Raw genomic sequence first — 23,134 nt, forward strand, 5'->3', positions numbered from 1 at the left:
CCATTTTTTTTAAACAAGTGCACACCTATTTACTGATAATGCATATAGCATTTCCATTTATTTGAAAGCAGGATAAAAAAGCATTTCATCAAAATCGGATGTAAAATAAAAAGTTTCGCTTAATTTCAAAAATCAAAATATGCAAATTCTGGTAGGTATGTAGGCCCAAAATGAGATGACTGATGCCATCACTCTCTCATGGCCATATACGCAACTTTGAAAACATGCATTTTTTTTATTGAAAAAATCACAAAATCCACCAAAAGTATGTACCAATTCCCATCATGATTTCACTTAAAAGGCAAAAACCCCAAATGACGTGCATGGTCGCTTCACTCCCTCGCTTTCGAGTTTTGTTCGACAAAGTTTATGCGCCCTGTCGTCGTCCCCCCCCCCCGTGAAAAATTCCTGCGAACAGCCTTGCACTCAAATTTTCTCCCTGTTGTCCTGTACAAAAACAAAAGTTTTATTTTATTCCCTCCTGAACATGCGGTATTACCAATATTTTAAAGGGATGCTCCGGGTTGAAGATATTTATATCTCACCGTATATAGAACAAAATTCACAAGGAAAATGCTGAAAATATCATCAAAATTGGATAACAAATAATGAAGTTATTGAATGTTAAAGATTTGCATTATTCCGGCGAAACAGGCTTGTCTTCATCAATATTCATTCGATGGGCTGATGATTATCCCCACTTGTTCTTTTGTATTTCATTGTATGAAAATAGGTTTATTTAACATTTTTCTACCAAGAACTAAAACGATGGGATTGATAACTGATTAAGTGCATTAGTTATTTCATCCTAATGGAGACACATCATTCACACATAAAAAAAACAATTATAATGATACCATGTCATAATGTAAGGAATATAAGTGGGGATAATATGACAACATCAGCCCGCCCAATGCATGTTCATGAAATTTTCCTGGGAAATTTTCAGCACTTTGCTCAGTGATGTGATTTTTGCTTTATTTAGTGACATATTAATATCTTTAGGCCTGAGCATGATCCCTTTAATATTTTATTCTTCAGTCAAGTTGGGCCTAAATGTCAAATTTGTAAAAATTGAAGTATTGTATAATTCGAACAATAAAAATCAAAGAAGAGTGAGTGAGGGCCATCACTGATTCTATGATTATATGTACATGTATGTCACTCAGTTGTACATGATGATAACTGTTGTGAGAACAATAAGCGATTTTGTTTTACTTTTTTTATTTTACATCCGATTATGATGAAATTTTCGGAGTTATGCTTGTTAGATTTTCTTTATTGATTAAAACTAACATTTTTCTGGAGCGGGCTTGATCTTTAGATAGCATGACTGTGGAGGCAAATTATAGACACAGTGATAAATAAAAGGTAGAATGGGCATCATCCCAATATATTGCATATTTCATATAAGCGTGCATATGCTTTTCTTGTTTTATATATACAATCTAAAATATAATTACTCCGTTATTGGTTATTAGATTAAGATGAATTTTCCAGCCCAAAGTACCATTTTAAAGGTCAAGTCCAGTCTATAGGGAAAAAAATTATCAAAACACATATAGAAAATATAATAACCCTGAAAGCTTCATGAAATCGAATGTAAAGAAAGTTATAGGGGCAGATCCAGGATTTTCCAAAAGGGGGCACATTTTCCCGACAAAAATTTGACAAGGAAACACAAAATTTTAGAAAAGTTTTCACAAAAATTTAAAGGTCAAAATTTCATTATGCCTCTCAAAGGGGGGGGGGCATAGGTCAGATATGCCCCCCCCCTGATGATCCGCCAGTGCTATGACCGTTTCACATTATTATTCACAAAACAGTAATGCACAACTCAATGTCATGAGAAGTCTATTATAACATCACCCCGTCACAGGGCCTAGCTATTTATTTTCTCTTTAGGGGTGCAAATTGCAATAAGCCTATTCAATTTTTATCGATTTGATAAATAAGGACCCTCTTGAATGAAACACAATGTTCAAATAATGGCCTTAAGACACGTCCAGGGAGAACCTTTTTTTGTGGGGGGGGGCGTTTGTTTTCTTTGTACAAAAATCCCCATCCCCTTTCATGCCCTTGAAAATCCTGGAACCGTCTCTGAACTGCCTTATTAGTCAATTAGTCAGTAAAAGCCATGATGTGCTTAAGGGGGTGGGCACTTTCAGGGGCCGCAAAAAAGGAAGGAGGAACGCACATAAAGAAAAGTAAAACAAAAACTGAAGTCTGTGAAAAGGCAAAGAAATAAAGGAGCTGATAAGAAACTTCAACTGAATGATTAATACCCCCGTCCTATATTAGCATCATGACCATGGTAATGCAGTTACCAACACATTCAGAAAATGAATTAGGCATGTCTACCCAGGGATGAAAATTCGTGCCAATATTTTATCAATGATATTCTTTATTCTCTTCAAGAATTTTAACAAAATTCCTTATAAAAGATTCCCCTTTCAACATGTTAAAATACATATTTTTTTCTGTTTTGATTGTCAAAGCCTTTCATCACGCGCTCATTTTATAAGGAGATACAAATCCTCTTCATACATTTTACAACGAATCACTATACCATGATTAAATGAATTTTTTTATATATAAAGAAATCAGCTCGCGCTTCGCACTCGCATTACGCCGATGAGATACGTATCCTTTTATACAAAATAGTCCTTACAATTTTCCCTTTTTCAGGGAATTGTATAGCTAAACTAGTGGCCATAATGTACAAACAATTTTTTTTAAAGTCAATCATGATTTGGCAGCCGAATTTTCTGTAAACACTGAGATAGATTTTCATTAAGGCGGCTGCTAAATCATGATTGACTTAAACGATAACCTTTCTTTGTTGTAGTAACCTTTTCTGTGTTGTCATATTCCGCAAATTTGTTATGGCCACCTGTTTCTCTTGTACTTCAACTGAAGTCAAGCTTGTGAGCGGGCGCCATTTGTTCCGACACTGGCAAGCAAAACGAAATTTATACCCCTTCTTCTGCTTGTAGGGTTAGGGTTAGCTGTTTTCCAAAGTTTAGTTCCACCTCCCCAGGATGCCCACCCCCCCCCCCCTTACCACTTTATTTCCAGTCCACCTCGGATGTGCACCTCCCATGGTCAACCCAGACTATATCTGTCATTTGGGTCTATGCACGCAGACTAGGTAGGTCTGACTTAGAATGTGAAGATTTATGACCATTTGGGATTTAGAGCTTACTTGGCCATGTTTGTGGAGTTGCCGTCCGATACGGACCACACCCAGAGTGCCACGCGATCTGTCTTTTGATTGACACTGTTCATGTCGTCACCGCGAAAGCAAGAGAATCCTTATCAAGGAGATGATATCACCTCTAACTTATCTCCTTATAGTTTCATCAAGGAAATCTCTCCCCACACCCCTCCTTCCAAAAAAATGATTCATTGAGGTCGTCGTTATTAGTTTTCATTCATATTGGCCCTATCGGACCATTACTAATCAAATCACTTTCCTTGGCTTGAATGGATGTTTCTTATTTATTTGTTTAAATCTAAAAATGTGATGAAAGCGGCCCATTCCTGGCCTATCTCTATAAAACCTATCACGATCGTTGCAGGAAAAGTTCTCAGCAAAAAAGATGGAAGCAAGTTACATACTTTTGAGTTGTTTCAAAGTTTTAATTCGGAGTGGCTCTCTTGGATATGGGGATTCGGTTGTGTATGACGCAGTCCCTCTACGACAACAAATCACGAGCGCGTGTGAACGACGCCAATCAATATGAATAAACATTAGTTCATTTGCATATGACTGATATCCACGCTCTGCATAGCCAGTGCGTTGTACTCTGTTGTGCTCAATGACACGCTTATTAATTACAAATACTAGCAAAACTTCTATAATGAGCATCTAATTATTACTAAATGCGTATTATTTTTTCTATATTAATATATATACACCTATACCAAGCAGCATAGAAGTATAATTTGCATGAGTTAGTTTAAAAATATGATATAGTGAGGTAGATTACTACTTACGGTCACTGGTAAATAGTGCTAAAAAACTTTGTATAGATGCTAATTTCGAACCCTTTCACACATCTTTGCGCAGAGGCAGTATCGTAGCCAATGAGGTTTATCCGAGGCGCGATTATTGCTAGTTGAAAACTTATCCCAATACCCCGCTCTGACGACGTGAAATACCGTCGGCTGTAGCAATTTTTCCAGATCTCTCAGGAGATCTCATAATTTAATTGAAAAGAAAGAACAACCTCCTTAGATGCAGCAGATTGTATAGTACGCGGAGGTCTATAGGTCTAGTATAGTAGCATGATGCCTTATTATCTATGATGAAACCAAAAGTTCCTTCTACCATAATCCCTTATTTTTGTTTTCTTTACTTCTATTTAATCAGCTGAATCAGAAATATGTTTTAATTCATTTATATTTCCAGTTGGATGTCTTCTTCATCCGTTTGAATCGTTTCAGTCATTAATTTATTTACAGACTCACATTTTCATTTGTGTTTCAGACATTATATAGCCTTATATAGTAATAATCCTTCTTCAGAGAATTGAATATTCAAATTGTAGGCTTATCATTCTCTTTCAGTAAAATATGCTGCATTGATTGAATTACGATGCTGATCATATTACATTAAGTTTAGTAAATCAATATAGGACTATTAATCTTTTTTCAGCTAAATGATATTGAATTACTTAGTAAATTGTTTATTTAGTCACTTTCGTATCTGTTTTTTTGTTGTTGTTAATTTTATGTTATATTACAAAGGTAAGGGTCATGCATTATAGAAAGGAAAAGGAAACAATGAGCAATAATTCTATAGGCCTAATAAACTCTGAAAAATAAAATGTGGTCTCACACCGAGGTGAAAGCTGAGCAGCTATCTAGATTAATTAGGACATATATACCGTTGGAAAAAAAACTATATAGGTACCTATAGAGGCCTATTATGCCATGGTCTCGATCTCATGGGAGGGGGGGGGGGGGGGGGGGTTGCGCTGGGAAATTTATACTCATTGGTGTTACTTGTATAGGGCCTATACGTTAGTGAGAAACACAAAGTATTTTAGATGCATAGGAAAATCTCGAAAACCAAATCATATGTCCTACAGAAACTGGTAGGCCTAAACAACAAATAATCATAATAATAATGATGATAATAATAATAATTCCAAATTATAATAATAAAGATAATGATAAAATAATAATAATTTAAGAATGATAAATGATAACTCGACGCGCACACCTTAAATTTAGGACTAATCGTACTTTACATGTATGGTTATTGGCACACATGGGAGTATTCCCTTGATTAACTAATATTTTGAAACATGATATGCCCCCAAAGCAACTGCGCCTCATCATACACAAGGGGCGCCTGGGGCTCTAAAAAACGTGCGAAACTCTTTGGCCTTTTTAGTGATCCGGCAAGTCACTCATCAATCACATAAATGTTTAATAATCAGAGATGCTCATAGAGATTGATTACGTATACTGGCAGAGTAGAGTGGAATAAAACAAAACAGAATGATGAAATTTATGAGGAAGTCATGATTTATTTATTAGGTGATGGGTTTGCGATGACGTGGATTTAGTAGCCCTTTTCACGTCCAATCGCAAACCGCCACTTTGCAATACGTAGAGGTCACTCAATGACCTTTTTGTACACGTTCATCTAACATGTGTTAGAGAAGAGAGCGAAAGAGAGGCGCCGGCAATTCAGGAATAGACAACTTTGATGCGAATAGATCATTTGAATTTACTTGAATCAAGGAATAGATTTCAGGGTAAGTGAATAAAGCCTGATTTAAGAGATCTGATGTGAGTATGATGGAATATGTTGGTGGGATTATGTGTGTGTTGAGTTTAATTGAATCTTGCAATCTGTGGGGATCAGTCCCATACGTTCATTCTTTTGTACCCAGAGTTTATCTTGTGCATAATGGATTGTCTACATTTTTGTGTGTGCTCGAATTGAAAGTCTTAGTTAAAAAGTATACCCAGTTGTTGTGTGTCCGGACGATCAATTTTAGAAATTCACTTGGAAAAAAATACAAGCAAAGTTTCATCAATTTTTATTACAAAATGTTAGAAAATATTATAGAGAACAAAATAGAAGATGATTGTAAGTAGTATTGAACATGTTGAATTCATATTTTAAGTGTAATCCAAAGACAAAAAAGAAGGCTTCAAAAATGTAGTGTCCGGACACCCGACCCCCCCATCCTACTTATTTTTTAATGAAAATCTGTACCTAATCGTCCCATACGTATGGTGTTTTTTTAAGATTATGCAAATGAGGAGTTTAGGCTAAAGTTCACCCGTTCTTGCATAAATTTGCATATTTTAAGTTAACATTTGCTTTTCTGATTCTGGAAAAGGAATTGGAAGAAATGAACTTTGAGTCTTGACTCTTGACTTTGGCTACAATCTAGGCCTGATAAAAATCATTTGTACATTAAATAAAAATGATTTTTGACAGCTGAGAGGACATTGCCTTAGAAGTTGGAGTTGGACTTGCCCTCCACCAAAATCATCAATTTCATATTTTGGAATTGGTGGTCCGCAATTAAAGCAAATTTGGTGGCCCTAGGCTAAAGTAAAGCAATAGAAAACATTACAATCCATCAAGACTTTAGTAGCCAAACCAGTCCACCAATTGTGGGATTTTACAGAATTTGGCTGCCCGTCTCTCATTTTTGGTTGCCCCGGGTCACTGCTTATGTTGAGCCTTGCAATTTATTCCTTTCATATAACAATCGACCCTACATGTATTTTGATATTTTATGATGCCAATATTGATTTCATCATTTTCATCAGTTGATTTATTTCAAGGAGCTCCAGATCATGGACCCACTTAAATGGTGATGACTCTGCAGGGGCAAATATCTCCATTTCTCACTCAAATATTTTGAGAAAGAAATCCCAAAGTGATCTTAAAAACATTACCCACTGGTTCATAATTCCAAGTTCTTTATCATGAAAAAAGGATAGAAACCAATTATTTCATGTTTAATTCCTTTTTTTTTGTTTTTAATGGAAAATAACTTTGAATTTAATCAATGGATTGGTTCTTAAGATGATGGATTAAGGATGAAAAATGCAAATTTTTTAATAGTTTCATTTCAAATTACTTAGAAATAAAATAAGAAAAGCATTGTGTTTGGAATGGTCGTGTTTTTCATGGAGGCTTATTTTGCATCATTGAGAAATGTTGAAAATCGAAAAAAGGCTTCAACAAAACGGTATGATAGTCAATTTTGACAAAATTTTGTCACAAGAATAGGCCAATTTTAATAAACAGGCATTATTATTATTTATTTGGCAAAATGAAGAGAACATAAAGAATACATACAATTCAGATATCAAAGAATGAACAATAAGATAGAAATTAACCACTGGATTGCCAGGGGTAGAAATAGTTAACTGAATAACTGTGGCAATACGCCTTCTGCTCCACTTCCAGTGGTTATAAACATATACATTAATTTAAAATATTAAAATCATACGAAATGTTAAGATCAGTTTAACTTAAGAAAAACCTGAAACTTCCCAACAATATTGTAAATGAATTAGTTATAAATTAATATGTAGCTATAATATGTATTAAGTGAAGAATAAACATCTAAATTAAATTAGAAATTCAGCCACTAATCTGTAGGCCTATATATTACTGGTAGACCTACTTATAAGGTGAATATTAAAAAAAAACACAGGTAAGAAAAAATCGTACCAAATTACACAGTGCTAAAATAATTCTTTAGCTGTGCCAGCCACGTCGACAGAGCGGTTACGGCCACTCCCGAGCGCAGGAACTCAGGCAACTCTTCCCAATAGCGGGGAAATGAGTTGATTGTAGAGCAATGTAGTCGCTGAGTCCTGGCCTGGAGGTGAACGAACCTTACAGTGTCGACATGTCTGGCATTTACAGCAATGAAACGTTTCACAGTGTTGCATAGTTGCAATCAATAATCCCAAACAAGGACTTTACAACATAGGACATCAAACAGAATTTTCTTCTTGAGTCGAGAGATTGCCAGCCTAAAACTCTCAGTCTATTTTCGTATGTCATTTGTTGGCGCCTTTGTTTCAAAATGGCACGAGTTGCCCGTCTCTGTACATTCTCTATTTTACTTGAAAGTGTTTTCGTGTGTAGATGCCATATGCAGGCTGACCATACTCCAGTAGTGGAATAACAATCGTCTTAAATAAAGAAACAGAATGGGCATATGGAAATGCTAAAATATTGATCATTGTATTCCTCCTTGTGGAAAATTTATCCATGATGGAAATGAAAAAAGAGACTAAGGGAACATATTTCTTCTTTCTCGGGCACTGTTGTTTTTTCCGATGAAAATTAAAACCTGAACAAATTTCTATCTCTTGCAGAGTTATGAAGTTGTCTGTAGCAAGTCTGGACTGGTCAAGCCCTACTGGTCAGTCATTGTCAGCTGGCCAATGGTCTGGCAGTAAAGTCTACAAGATCAATTTTTATTTTTGAGTAAGATCTATGTCTCTGTGCAGCATGAATTGACGTATTGGTATCTATGGTCACTCTGGCCTTACTGGTCTGCCATCCACAACTGACCAGTGGTTTAGCAGTGATGTCTTTCATTCATGTTTTTTTTCTAATAGATGAAAATAAAACCTTAAACCATTTCTATCTCTTGCAGAATAATGCAGTTGTCCAGCATGATTGGACTAGTATCTATGGTCACTCTGGCCCTAATGGTCAGTCATCCTCAGCTGACCAATGGTCTGGCAGTGATGTCTATTGATCTTGGAAGTGAATGGATCAAAGTGGCTGTGGTCAAACCAGGAATACCTATGGAAATTGTACTCAACAAGTAAGTATCAATAAAAATAATGATGATAATAATATTAAATTTTACATCTGAATGATGTCTCTATGAAGTAATATAACCTGGTCAAAGATAACTTTCCCTGAATTTAAAAATGTTTTGCAATCAGAGCAGCTTATAAGAATTTATTTTGGACTCATATTTTGAATCAGTTATCATGCTATATATTTTTATGAATTGTCTATTTCAATTAAATTCAATGATTCATTACATCAGATTTGTCATGAAAGAGGAATGCATTTCTCCCTGTATTTATAGCCAAATTTTGGTCCCGTTCCGACACCTCCATACCAACACCAAACCTAATTTCAGCACCGCAATGGATCTCTGCTTGACATCATTCCAGCATCCTGTGTCCGCTCGTAAAACGCTTACAATCGCTCCATCAGAGTTTGTGCAACGTTTCATCACCGCCCGTGCAAAGCTGGCCAAGCAGAGATGGTCCAGCTTTCAAGATTTCTGCGTGAGCCTAGCTGACCCAAGTGTCAACTAACTTGCGTCTAGTGGTTCCAAACTTTGACTGGGCATTGTTGGAGAGGTGGTGAACTTTTGCCGGAACGGATAATTGCCCACTCCTCACTTCTCGCAATATTTTTACAGCTCAAAACTTTCAGAGTTTTAGGAGGGACCATCAGCAGTGGCCTAGCTTATACGGCTTGCCCTGAACAGAGGCAACTTCTGTTAAACTGTGGTGAACAGTAAACAAGCAGTGATGATTTTGTTCATCACTTTAGGAATGCTGGACAGAAAAGTTCTGGGGGTGTGACCAGGCCTTCAGAACTTAACTATTTAATGTTCATGAGGAAAAGTAGCCTCATCACAGTCCTGTAATAACTTTGTCTCAAACCTTTGTTGGTTTTATCTTTGAACAGAGAGAGCCGGAGGAAAACACCTGTTACAATCGCTATTAGGGATGATGAGACGCTTTACGGAGACCCAGCATTATCTGTGGTAAGTGAAAATTCTACCTGATTTTAAAAAGTTAAATAGGAAAGCTCTTAAAATCAGTTCCTTTAGATCAGGATGGATATGGTCCACAAGTTACTATCTACAATGTGTGTAATGTTTGTTGTAACACAATCAGAACACTTTGTGCTGTGTTTTTCTTATAAAAAAAAGTTTGGGAAATGAATAAAGTATGATAAAAGAACAGAAATTTCATAGTGGAATTTCAAAATGGAATTTCAAAATGTAAATTAAGTACATATCAAATACATCTATGCCCTTCCAAGCTTTGCAGTAAGAATTTCTTGAATGTTCTCATAAGAAGTGAAATAAGGGGCAAATAATGGGAGGAAAGATTCATCCAAGCTGTACTGTAACATGTTATATACAATTGTGGTTAATACATTATGCTGCATGCTAACAAGATAGAAAACAGTTTGAAAGATTTTATCATCCTTACTCCTTTCCTTATGTGGTATACTGTACTGTCCTATCAAGTATGACATGCATTGTGGAATGTGGAGTTATTTATAATTCCTGATATATCAGTGTGTATTTTGCTTTTAAAGTGAAAACTATTTCCCCTGTTGTTAGCAAACAGTACAATCCTAATGAATAAATAATGCAATGCTTCTAGTAGTCATGTTTATAATTCAGTGATTATACCCCCCTCCCCCGGTATATCTATGGTAGTGTCATTGCTGAGAACGTTGAAGATTTTAAGTGCCATCTAATTGAAAAGATGACAAGATATTTTATCATGCTAGATGCCAACTTAGTAGCATTAAATAAAAAAAATGGCAAGGCAGGTTATCTTGCCTTGCCAATTTACATGTAATGCCTTCAGAAATGTTGAAATGGTAAAAGATGCGTTATATTGCCAAGTCAAATTAAATTCCTTATTGTTTTAACATGGTGAGATATGTTATCTTTTGAGACCTGTTGACTTTAATAAAAAGAGATATCGACATGATAGGATTCATTATCTCAACAAGTCTACTTTTAAATAAAATCATATGAACATGTTGTCATGGCAAGATTACATATTGGTAGCATCAACGTGTCAGTATTTTACTTTTTTATGAGTCATCTTGGCAAGGTAAAATCACCTTGTTGACATATTAAGGCTTTTAAGTTGGTGGGCAGGACTGAATTTCTAGCCATCTTCTTGCCAATACAGTCAATTAGATGGTACTGCTTCTGTAAGAGACTGAGTGGCTGTTTTCATGGGTAATTTGATGAAAGCAATAGTTCAGCATCTCCTGCCTGAGGCATGCACTCCATAATAACAGATTATGATTCATTGTTGCAGTCTGCCATGGCTTGATGATTTTCAGAATATGTTTAGATTATCGTAATATCGTAATATGGAGGAAGGGATGTAATGGTTTATACATGTACTTCATGATTGCTAGCAATTCAGGTTATTTTGTCTTCCATGGTGATGATTTTAGATGATCATTTTTTTGACAGTGATAAAAGTAATAATGGTTTGACTTGTATGTACAGGTAGATGATGGTGGTTAGCTTGCAGTGCAGTCGTGGTGATGTGATAATGATATCGATGGTGGTTCAGGTTGTGAAGTTGTGGTGATGATGATGATGATGATAATGATGATGGTGATGGTGATGATGATGATGATGGTTGTGGTGATGGTGATGAAGGTGATGATGATGATGATGATGGTGGTGATGATGACAATGATGATGACTAATGAAATAAAATGTTAGTGGTTTGTTATTACATGGTAAATGGCAATTAGGAGAAGAAGCTGGATGGCTATGCTGGTGGTGATTGTGTTGTTAACAATATTGATGGCAGTAGGGATCATACATAAACTCAAATTAAAGTAAACTATCAAATGAAGACTGAGATTTGACAATAAGTTTGGATCTTGAATAAGAACAATGCCTGAAGATGTGCCTACATGTTAGCAATGCTACCATATCCTTTATTTTTTTTTAAATATCTGTTTTTTAATTTTTTATTTTCAGTACTGTATTTTTTCATCTTTCTTTTGTTGCTAATTTAGCACTCTGCATAGTAGGAAAGTACATGTACATGTAAATTTGTGCATTATAAATCATATATATTATTATCATCATAGATAATGATCCTCAGGATTATGTAGCAAAGTTTGCTAAACACATAATAAAAATGTACATTTGTTGATTTTGTCAATACAGGGAGTGAGGTATCCTAAAAGTAACTATTACTACCTCCAAGATCTGTTGGCTAAACCTATAGAGAACCCTCTGGTAAAGTTACATCAGAAGAGATTTCTATTCTATGAACTGGGAGAAGATGAAGACAGAGGTAAGAAAAGATTTTTATCTTTGACCTGGTCTTTTTATGGATGTACGAACAGTATCAATTCATTTGCTATATACTTTATTGTGTGTAAGTGTCTTTTTTCCAAGCTTATGGTGATGTTATTTATGTTATGGCATTTATGTCATGTCATGTCTTGCTTTGTTTATAAAGATGTTCTGTGTTGCTGACATTTTGTTACATATGTAGCATTATGTATCAAGATGGGGTTGTTGGGGTTATGTATCATTATGTTATACTTTCATTTGTCATCCTGTATTGTAGGGTTTTCAACAAGATTAACAAGCAATTTGTTGTGCTACATGTATGTCATGTGACTAAGTGTTTTTACCTGGTATTTACATAATGTTACTTTGTAAAATTTCTATTCTTTTTTTCTAGGCACTGTGTACTTTAAGCACAGTGATGATGTCATCTTTCATCCAGAGGAGCTTCTTGCCATTGCTCTTAATAAATCAAGACAAAGTGCTGAAGGATTTGCAGGTAAACAGTTGGTGATTTTATTTTCATTGTTAATCTTCTGGTGTTGGCAATGTTGGGCTGATCAGCAGAGCTCCAAGATTAAAATAGGACTTGGCCGGTATTGAATTGATACCTCAGCTAGAACTTTATGTAGTTTACCCAGTATTTTCCTAAAGTAAAATACTTTCTATCTTTGATTTTCAATTGTCTTTTTGGGATCAGTATTTTGCTTAAATCAAAGTCAGCCACCTTTTGGGGGAAATGTCATACTTGTGTATTTCAAGTTCAATGTTGAAATTCTCTTTCTTAACTTTATAAATTTCCCACTGTAACCATAAGCCTCCCCAAATAAAAGCAGTTCAATATTGCTCAACTAATTGATTCACAATTGCAAAAGAAAATTATCCAAATTACATGTAGAGCATTGTTTGGGTGATTTTATCTGACAAGTACCATAGGAACTTTGGTTCTCAGCCAGTCAATATCAAGGAAAATCAGACGAAAAATGGTAATGAGACAATTTGATGTATTCTTCCATGACAGAGCAAATTATCAAAGATGCGGTGATCACAGTACCAGCGTTCTTCAACCAAGCAGAGAGGAGAGCTGTTCTGTACGCTGCTGAACTAGCTGGTCTAAGGGTACTCCAGTTAATGAATGACAATACTGCAGGTAAATCAACTGTTTACATGCTAATGTTGCAAAGGCACTAGTTGCAATTCTGCACATTTGCACAATAAATTCAACAATTGTAATAAGTATTTTTCTTTCTTACCTTCATTTAAGAAAAGCTTATTGTGTATTACACCAACATATGTTGTAGTGATTATCAGTTAGTATCAATTCAGAGCAAATATTATTAAAAAACAGTTAACATCATTTATTCAATGTGGAACACCATGTCCACCCCTAGGAAAAGTTTATTTGATTAAATAAAAAGTCAAACAAGTTTAATGCTGATTTTTATTCATATTCAGTTTATCTTTGGGTATGTACTGCCAATGGAGGGCAAATTTGATCAATAAATTAGTGTGTCAGAATCTAAATCTCTTAAGCTTGTATTGAATATCTGATGTAAATTACCCTTGTTTTCGGATATTTGCTCCCTGCACACAATGTATGCACTATCTCAACTCCCTGGGGCATTCCAACAAGAGGTTTACAGTGTGTGTGGAAAATTGACAGAACCGTTCCACATTTTTCGCTCAGAGTAACAACTTATATTTTCTACAAGCAAGTGTACCCTGTGTTAAATACTTATGTTAGATAGTTAATTTTGATCTTGATACATTATGTTATATGTTTGTTATGTATATTTGTTTTTAAAAGTGGAATAAATAAATAGACCAACGAAGGGAGTAGGTTATACTGATTACATGTAGAACTTCCTAGAAACACATTTAAAAAATGAAAATTTACCTCCTCTACAGTTGCTCTGAACTATGGCGCTTTCCGGCGTAGCGACTTCAACTCCACACCCCAGAACATTCTATTCTATGACATGGGAGCGGGCAGCACTACAGCTACCATCGTTAGTTATCAGCTGGTTAAGACTAAGGAGAAAGGTATACAAGAAACTAATCCACAGCTAGCCATCAAAGGAGTTGGGTAAGTTGGTCTATTATTCTAATTTATTACTGTATTATATGAATTACATGAAACTTTAAAGGTGTTGATAGACCCAGTGTTGAAGCTGACTGAAAGCCTGCCATACTTCTAATGGGTGGTTCTCTAGTATTGAATCAGTGTTCAGTTAGTTGAATCATCATGCACAGATTGAATGTCATGTAGTCTGTACTAGCATTATGTCAAACCTAATACTGATCTTTTTATGTCAATATGTTGTTATCAGGTTTGATCGTACCCTTGGTGGTTTGGAATGGGAGATCAGACTTCAGAAACACCTTGCTGAAATGTTCAACAAGCAAGGAAAGACAGCTAACAAGGTGGAGACGTCTAATAGAGCTATGGCCAAACTGCTCAAGGAAGCTAAGAGGGTGAAGAAAGTTTTAAGTGCCAACAATGATATCACTGCGCAGGTATGGAATTGATGATGTGAAGTAGGAATTGGTGGCAATAGGGATGTTGATAAGGAAGGGGAGGAGTAGCGGAGACATGGGGGGAGGGGAAAAAGGAGGAGGGGGAGGGTGGGGGAGAGGGGGATGACAATGAGGGTTATGATGATGATGGTGGTAGTGGTGATGATGATGGTGATGATTATGATGATATTCAGACTATATACTTATTATGTGGCAACCCTATTTTATTACAAGCTAACCAGAGAATCACTGCAGCATACCAAGTAGAGATATCAGAATTAAAAGAATCCCAGCCATATCGTTCTAACCTTTGAACTTCAACCTTTTCCCTATCAGATTGAAGGTCTCCTTGACGACAAGGACTTCAAGGGTCATGTGACCAGGGCGGAGCTTGAAGAAATGACCTCTGACCTTTTTGAGAGGGTTGGTGGACCAGTGGAAAGGGCATTGAAATCATCAGAGATGATTATGGTATGTATTCATATACAGTGTTTGTAGATCACATGCATATGATGTCCTATTCTCATAGCGCCCTACCTTAGAGGATAAGGAATATGTGTAAATTGAGTTGTTGGAGATGCACCAGTTGCAGATCACCCATACATGCAAGACGATGGCATCAGCCTGTTGAGATTTATTTATTTATTTATTTCAATATATTTAACCAGGGTAGCCCACTCAGCAATAAACTGGTCTCCCGTGGGGCCCTGGAATACATGATAAAAACAAGTATAAAACATTTAAATACATTCAAAATATACACAGAAATATTCTAAATAACATGACTCGTATCATAACAGAAAACATAGTAGCAAACATACGACATCGTTAAAAGCATGATACTAATTAACAAATTTACACACGAAGCAGTACATATAAATAAAATAAAGTAGATAGACATAAAAAGTTGATTTCAAATTTAAGAGGCAATAATAAAACTTAGAATTTAAAAAGATGCACTTTAAGTTTCTGTTTAAAGATTGATAAAGATTTTGACTGTTTCAAATTAAATGGCAAGTTGTTCCAAAGTAAAATCGCTGAGTAAAATAAAGAGTGTTTAAAAATTTCGGTATGAGTTTTTGGGGTGATCAAATTATCTTTTGCTGCATATCTAGTATTAAAACAATGAGAATCACTTGCAAAAGTAAACACATTACGATAATATTCCGATGACAGACCATTGATACATCTATACATAAAAATACACTTAAAATAGGTAACGCGGTCATTGAACGGGAGCCATTGGAGTTCACGAAACATTTCTTTGGAGGGGGTATAAAAATTACATTTCAGGATTAATCTAGCAGCTCTTTTTTGAAGCTTAATTATACGATCTGTGTGCATATTGAAACGCAGCCCCCAGATTTCACAGCAGTAATCAAGGTGTGATTGAACTAAACATAGGTATAGAGTCTTGAGGGTATTTTGGTCAACATAAGGCCTCACCCTTCTTAGCATACCTAAGCTGGCATACACCTTTTTACATACATTGTCAACTTGGTATGACCACGATAGGTGTTGATCAATGATGACTCCAAGACATTTAATCTTTGTACATCGTTCTATAACATCTCCATTAAATTTGATTATTACATTTTCCATAGAAAAATTAGATAGCTTTTGCGGTGTCCCTATAAACATGAACTTTGTTTTATCCGTGTTAAGTTTGAGTTTATTTACGTTTAACCATTCTTTTAAGTAATTCATATCATCTTGAAGCTTATGTTGAATATCTTGTGCAGACGTACTGTGAACGAATAATGTGGTGTCGTCTGCGTACATGGTAATACTACAATGTTTCAAGGCATGAACCAAATCATCGATGTATATTAAGAAAAGGAGCGGTCCAAGGACGGACCCTTGCGGTACTCCTAGCGAAACAAATTGCTCATCCGAAAGAGTGCCTCGTACAGCTACTCTTTGGGTTCTATCATTGAGATAAGAATTAAACCACGTAACCACTTTATCTGAACATCCAATACGACGTAATTTGACCAACATAACCTGAGTATCGACAGTGTCAAACGCACGCTTTAGATCAACGTAAATTGCACCTATTATTTCCCCAATGTCAATGAAGCGTAACCATTGATCTGTAAGATGATGGCACATTGACGTAAATGCACAAGGTTTATACAAACTGAGACTGATTTGAGTTTTTGAATTTCACTATTAGTAAATGAGCCTCATAAAAAAACAGGATTATAATCATAATTCAACTTCTTGTCATTGTCAGTAGAGTACAAAAAACAGTTTTTATTAACATTGTTTTGTATCTATAATGTGGAATTATATATGTAACTACATGTATTAAGAATAAAAACTGCTATATAAACATGGCTTATTTAGTTGGTGTTGAATAAGTATGTCCCCCCTTAGTTTATCTTTTAGTATTGTTTTCAATTTCATTCCATTTTCTTTTCAATAAGACAGAGTTTTCAAAGCAGTTGTGGCTAGCAATAGGGAGCCCTATTAAAACAAGTTTGTATTGGTTACATGATAATTATATGCAACATTTATACATGTAATGCTTAATACAATGTTTCTAAGAGCTGCTTACTATTACCCCTAGCTTTAGCATGGCTACCCTGAAAGGGTGCTTCAGCATTCAAAGAATTTCTTCCAACCAGGTACCCATTTACTACACCTGGTAGAGAGTGGCAAATATAGATAAACTTTCCAAAGGAAGTGAGTACTATTGTGAGATTTGAACCCCTGACCTTATGGGTTACCTACGTAATGAGCTGTAACACCTCTAATATATATATATGTATTCTGTTTAGGATGAGATTGATCAGGTTATCTTGGTTGGCGGTGGAACAAGAATTCCAAAAGTTCAGGAAACGCTGTTGAAAGTAACAGGAAAGTAAGTAATAACAATCAGCATCTATGAATTATCAGTGGTGTATTATTGTATGTTTTCATGGGAATTTTGATTGTGATTTGCTTTCTGCATTCACATCAGAGAAATACAATATAATTACACAGAGGTAGTAAATATATAACAATTCAGCAATACTCATACTCAATTCACATTTAGTCCAACTAAACCCAAATTGTATATGAACGAAATGGCTGAACTGATGGTTGTCTAAATGATAGTTGGTAATTGGACAAATTGGCATTAGACCAATTGAATATAAACCATAAATTTAACATGTAGAGTTAGAGAGGTTTGTCACAGATGGCTATTCATAATTTAAACCACATCTTTAGACCAGGAATTAATTTCAACTCAAGTTCAGAATATGGGCCAGTAAGTTTTGATTATTATCTTATACTATGAAACCAACTTCATCTTAGAATTAGAATGGCCCAATCTGTACCTGCTTTTAAAACATTATTGAAGACACATCTGTGTAGGGAAGCATTCAAGTAGATCATCATTTTTAGTGCGTAGTATAAGCAATAGGAGCAACCGAAGCTCAGTAGAGTATATTATCATATTATATTATACAACTCCCAAGAATGTTCTGTAATCTGATTGGTCCAAATCGGATCACATGATAAAATTCATTGAATTGCACTATTGCATCCAAAACACACTATCCTGCTCTCTGATGTCATACTAAATGCACTATCCTGCATCCTGACGTCAGAGTGCAGGATAGCGCGAGTTCTGGAATTATCTAAAATTATCTAGAATTTAGATCAAATTCGTGGCAACATAGCAACATGGGGGGCGGTGTATAAAACAACAATACAAGCATTCTTGTGCATAGAGGACCTAAAAAATGAACTCTGTGCTTGACTCGCCAAATGGATATACCGCACTCGGTTCTGTGTACCTCGGTGCGGTATATCCATTGGTTCTTCTTGCACGTTGTTCAGTATTTGGCCCTGCATGAACAAGCTTTATGTGCATTATTTGTATGCTATAGGAAGGAGCTTGGTAAGAGTATCAATGCTGATGAAGCGGCGGCGCTCGGGGCAGTCTACCATGCTGCTCATCTTAGCAAAGGTTTCAAAGTGAAGAAGTTCCTCATCAAGGATGCTAATGTATTCCCCATTCAGGTGAGAGAAGCGTTGCCATGGTATTTTAATAATGTGATTGTTTTTACAGCAATTTCCTCAGGGATGTCTCACAATATGTGTAATTTAAAGTAGGAAAAAAAGGAAACATTGATGGAAATAGATGAGTGGGGGGGGGGGGTTAAGAGGAAATAAAGGAGTGACAGAGAGAGCACTAGGGAGATTACATAATTCCAAAAATTGAAATAATAATAGATAGGTGGGGGGGGGTCTGTAATTACTCTTCATTTAGGAGGAGTTCATACTTTGAAGAAAAAAATGAGAATTGATACAGCAACTGTCAAAATATATGATAATGGCAAACTTATAACAAAACATTACCACTTAGCATGGCTTAAAGCAGTGATTTTGTTGTAATCTTTGTTAATAATAATAATATACAACATATAGTGCATAATACAATGTTTCTAAAGCAGTGCATACTTTCTTCTTTCTTCAGGTTGAGTTTGAGCGTGACATTGTTGATGATGACGGTCGTGAGGTGACCCGTAGTGTCAAGAGGACATTGTTCGGAATCGCTAATCCTTACCCTCAGAAGAAGGTCATGACCTTTAATAAACATTTCAATGACTTTGGTATTAAGGTCAACTATGGTGACCTTGAAAGGGTCATGAATGAGGACGATTTGGAGTAAGTGAAAGTTGGATTTTTTTTATTTTGATTTCATTTTATTTTGACCTGTAATGGTGTTAAAGAATAATAAATAAATTCAGGGGAATAAATTAAACAGGGGCTTGGAAAAATCTTAACCCCCCTTCCCCCCAAATAAAAAAAAGAGTGCTCAACACAGCCCTCGAAATGCAGAGATTTTTTTATTAAAAGATTTGTTTTATTTGAAAAAGATTACATGGTAATATATTTTGATTGATATCTTAAGTTCAGCAAGACTTTCCATCAGTCTTTCAGGGGACTTTGGTGACCACAAATTCCAGTGATCTTGGAGACTGCCGATAGAGCTTGCCAATTTTCAATCTTTCAGTGTTGTTTCAAGGGTCTTTCTTTCGTGGTATGGGCCTTAACCCAGAGTTAAATAAGATAGCCCTCAGTTTCTGAATGAAATTAGTATTGAATTAACAGAGGTTTCATAAATACCTGTTGACAAGTATTGTTTTTTACCCTGTTGTTTCAAACTGAATTGAGTGACATAAACTCATCTAATTGTGTTGAACTATTGATAATTGTCTGTTGCTCAGTAAATAACTAATTGATTTCATGTGTGTGTGTGTGTGTTTGAGTTTTGTCAGACGTGTATCAATCAGATATGATTATTTACGTCTGGGACCGACCTTTAACGTCATCATCCGAAAGACGTGACCAGGGCTCGAACCTCTGCATCAATTTGTAACTTCCCCACAGCTTGGATTACAGGCGCACGCCACAACGCCCAGTTCATGTTGAATGATAACTATATTAATGTGGTAGATTCTATAAAGTGGTGTCAGTGAATAGGGTGATATTCCCCGTTTCTAATTTCTGTGTCCTTTAGTATTCTGATATTTTCGTAAGCTACATGCAACATATGACAAACCAATGTTAAGTTTACATCTACCTAATCAGTATCTTGACTTATCTTTCAGTGCATTTGGAGCTCACAAGTTACTTGAGGTCAATCTTAAAGGAGTGAAAGAAGCGATTGATAAGAATTCTGACTCAGAAAACAAAGGAATCAAAGCTCATTTTAGGATTGATGAGAGTGGAATCTTCCATTTAGATACGGTAAGATTATAAAGTATATATTATTATTCTTTGTTTGGGTTCACCTTAGCCTATAATCTATGTTGAGGCTGCAGCTATTATCTTTGCTTTTTTTTTCATGTGATGATGTTCTGCGAAACGTCTGATGTGGAAGACTATGAACAGTGGGTGTCTGGTGGCAATATTTTTTTGTTTTACAATTAACTCACATTGTCATCGATAAAATGAAAGCAACTAACGCAAGACATACAATAAACCCATAACATGCAGTCAATAAAAAGAAAACAAAAATTAAAAAGCAAGACAGGGAGTATATAGCGGGTACTTACTCTGCAGCCAATATTTGTAGTCATATGCATACGATACATTGCTTTCATTTAGCGTAATAGCAATGACATATCTGTAGTCTCAGCCTTGATTACGTCCTAGTGTTATCTTTGCCTTTAAAGGGAAAGGTCAACTGAATTACAATGACCCATGGTCTGTCCTCATGATATAACTGATTGGGTTCAATTGGGATTTGCATTTATACAAAGGTTCCCTATATACTCGTACATGAATAGTGCAGTTGGATCTAAACATTGTGTGTAATATTGTTAGTGTATTATAATTATCTATTTGGCATCACCTATGCCTGGAAGGGAAAACAGTGAAATGAATAACTGATTGGGGTTGGACCACTTCATTACTATTAAGCACTGATAGAAGCTACAAGTTACAGGTTTTCTCCTTTTTTGCAATGGGACTTAGTTATAAACTAGGATCAAGGATTAGCCAACACAAACTTATCCACCATAAACACAGAATGGATTTTGTAGAAGTTCCTTACAAATTGATATTCCCTAGGAATCTTGGTCACGATGATGATACAAGTTAGCATGAATCTCAATATGTTTGATTCTAAATCTAGCTTACCAAGTCTGATCAGCCAAGACCAATAAAACAGATGCCATTACCCCCTCCCCCCAAAATGAAATGAATATAAAGAATGCCCGCTACTTTGGTTCTATACTTCTACTTACATGTTGGATAAAGAAAATGAAAATGAAATTTTTCATTTCCAATGTAAGTTTAGAAGGATGTACTATCAGAAATGTAGGTAAAAGTTGCTTGGTAATTCCAATACAAAAGAATTTGTGTGACATTCAAATAAGAAGAAGAAAGCTTCCAGTAATTTGAAGTTGAATATGTAATATTTTTTTTCACAGGTGGAATCAGTATTTGAAACAATGAAGAATGTAACAGATGAAACAGAAGAACAGTCTACCTTAGCAAGTAAGGGAATTATTTGAAATGAGAGTTTGATATTAACCACCGCAATCATTATCATCTTTATTATCACCACTATCATGGTCATCGCCATCGCTATCATCATCATTACCATCACCATCATCATCATCACCATCATCATCATCACCATCATCATCATCATCACCATCATCATCACCATCATCTTTCTTATCACCACTATCATGGTCATCGCTATCATTATCATCATCACCACCAACACCATCATCATCATCTTTATTACCACCACTATCTCCGTCATCATCATTATCACCATCACCATTATCATCTACATGTAGATGTTTCCATAGTCAGCATTGCTAGACATGTATATTGCATTGTGTATTGCAGGGGGTAACTGCCTGAGGTTTCCACTTTTACTCTAAGCAAACTTAATGCAATCAGCCTAAATCCTAAGACATGTTTCCGTAAGGAAGTATAAGAACCTGCAAAAAGAGATCATGAAATAATGAACCATGATTCTGTTCTTAATTTGATTTCAAAGTTGTGTGATTTATATGCCCCGGCAGGTAAAGTATGGAGGGGCATTCAGCATTAAGTTCGAATTTGGAATCTGCAGGTCAAAGCTTATTAAATATGTGAGTTGGTTTGAAATACATGTATTCAACAGATTAAAAAAAATTTTGGTGTGTAGGTAGATGACACTAAAATACAGGCTAAGTTTGAAATCGTAGCCCACAGGTGAATTGAGGGATTATTCACATCAAATGACCTCAATGTCATATCTTCTGTCAGAGATTATTATGGAAAGGGTGAGTCTTTAGGTCAAATGTCTAAATTTGTTCATCATGCATATTGGTTTCTGCACGATATTAAGTCCAATCATATTGAATGAATTTATGATCGCGTAAAGCAGGGGCATCTGTGTCCTTTTGACACGTGAAATTTCTAGTTAGTCATTTCTCTGTTATACATGTAGTGCTTCTATTCGTATTGCTCATATTTTTTTATTTTTTTAAGAATTGGGAAGTACTATAAGTCGTTTCTTCTCTGGTGGATCTACTACTGATGGAGATGATGATGATACCCAGACAGAGACGGAAGAACAAGGAGAAGGAGACAAAGATGCAGAGGAGGTAAATAACTTAATATTGTCAAAGGGATTTGGTTTAGTGGTTTGGTTTCTATCATAGTCTTTACAAGCTAAATATGATATAATCATCATCATACTTAAATTTTAATAGTTATGATTATTCATATTGTGCTTATTACACTTTGTAAGCACTTACCATTGTGATTACCCCGGTCATCGGTTCCTGGCATGCCTGCACACAATGTATGCACTTTCTCCACTCCCTGGGGAGCATTCCAACAAGAGTTCCAAGACTCAATTGCTAAGCATGCTATTAGGCTTTTGCATAATATTGGGTAGCCATTTACCACCTGAGTGGAGAGTGCCAAATCGTGGACTGACACTTAGTGCCACTGTGGGATTCAAGCACACGGCCCACTGATTGCATGGGGAGAATGTGAAC

General features: G+C 35.7%; 1 protein-coding gene and 1 non-coding gene across 2 annotated transcripts in view; both read left to right on the forward strand.

The window, feature by feature from the left end:
• Positions 1-4,060: 4,060 nt before the first annotated feature.
• On the forward strand, positions 4,061-4,201 carry LOC121420920. Its single transcript, XR_005970907.1, has one exon. It is a non-coding gene; the product is annotated as a U4 spliceosomal RNA (small nuclear RNA).
• Positions 4,202-5,621: 1,420 nt separating this feature from the next.
• The window catches only part of LOC121420527 (hypoxia up-regulated protein 1-like), a 28,906-nt gene continuing 11,393 nt past the window's right edge, over positions 5,622-23,134 (forward strand). The window contains exons 1-15 of the mRNA XM_041615197.1: positions 5,622-5,771; positions 8,658-8,831; positions 9,719-9,797; positions 11,979-12,108; positions 12,505-12,606; positions 13,129-13,257; positions 14,016-14,193; positions 14,438-14,624; positions 14,961-15,095; positions 17,408-17,490; positions 18,506-18,638; positions 19,096-19,286; positions 20,234-20,372; positions 21,560-21,626; positions 22,620-22,735. Coding sequence (XP_041471131.1) covers positions 8,662-8,831; positions 9,719-9,797; positions 11,979-12,108; positions 12,505-12,606; positions 13,129-13,257; positions 14,016-14,193; positions 14,438-14,624; positions 14,961-15,095; positions 17,408-17,490; positions 18,506-18,638; positions 19,096-19,286; positions 20,234-20,372; positions 21,560-21,626; positions 22,620-22,735 — 1,839 coding nt within the window. The 5' untranslated portion in view covers positions 5,622-5,771; positions 8,658-8,661. The remainder of the gene's footprint in view (positions 5,772-8,657; positions 8,832-9,718; positions 9,798-11,978; positions 12,109-12,504; positions 12,607-13,128; positions 13,258-14,015; positions 14,194-14,437; positions 14,625-14,960; positions 15,096-17,407; positions 17,491-18,505; positions 18,639-19,095; positions 19,287-20,233; positions 20,373-21,559; positions 21,627-22,619; positions 22,736-23,134) is intronic.

The sequence above is a fragment of the Lytechinus variegatus genome, chromosome 8 (genome assembly GCF_018143015.1).
Source record: "Lytechinus variegatus isolate NC3 chromosome 8, Lvar_3.0, whole genome shotgun sequence".
In the NCBI taxonomy this organism is placed as follows: domain Eukaryota; kingdom Metazoa; phylum Echinodermata; class Echinoidea; order Temnopleuroida; family Toxopneustidae; genus Lytechinus; species Lytechinus variegatus.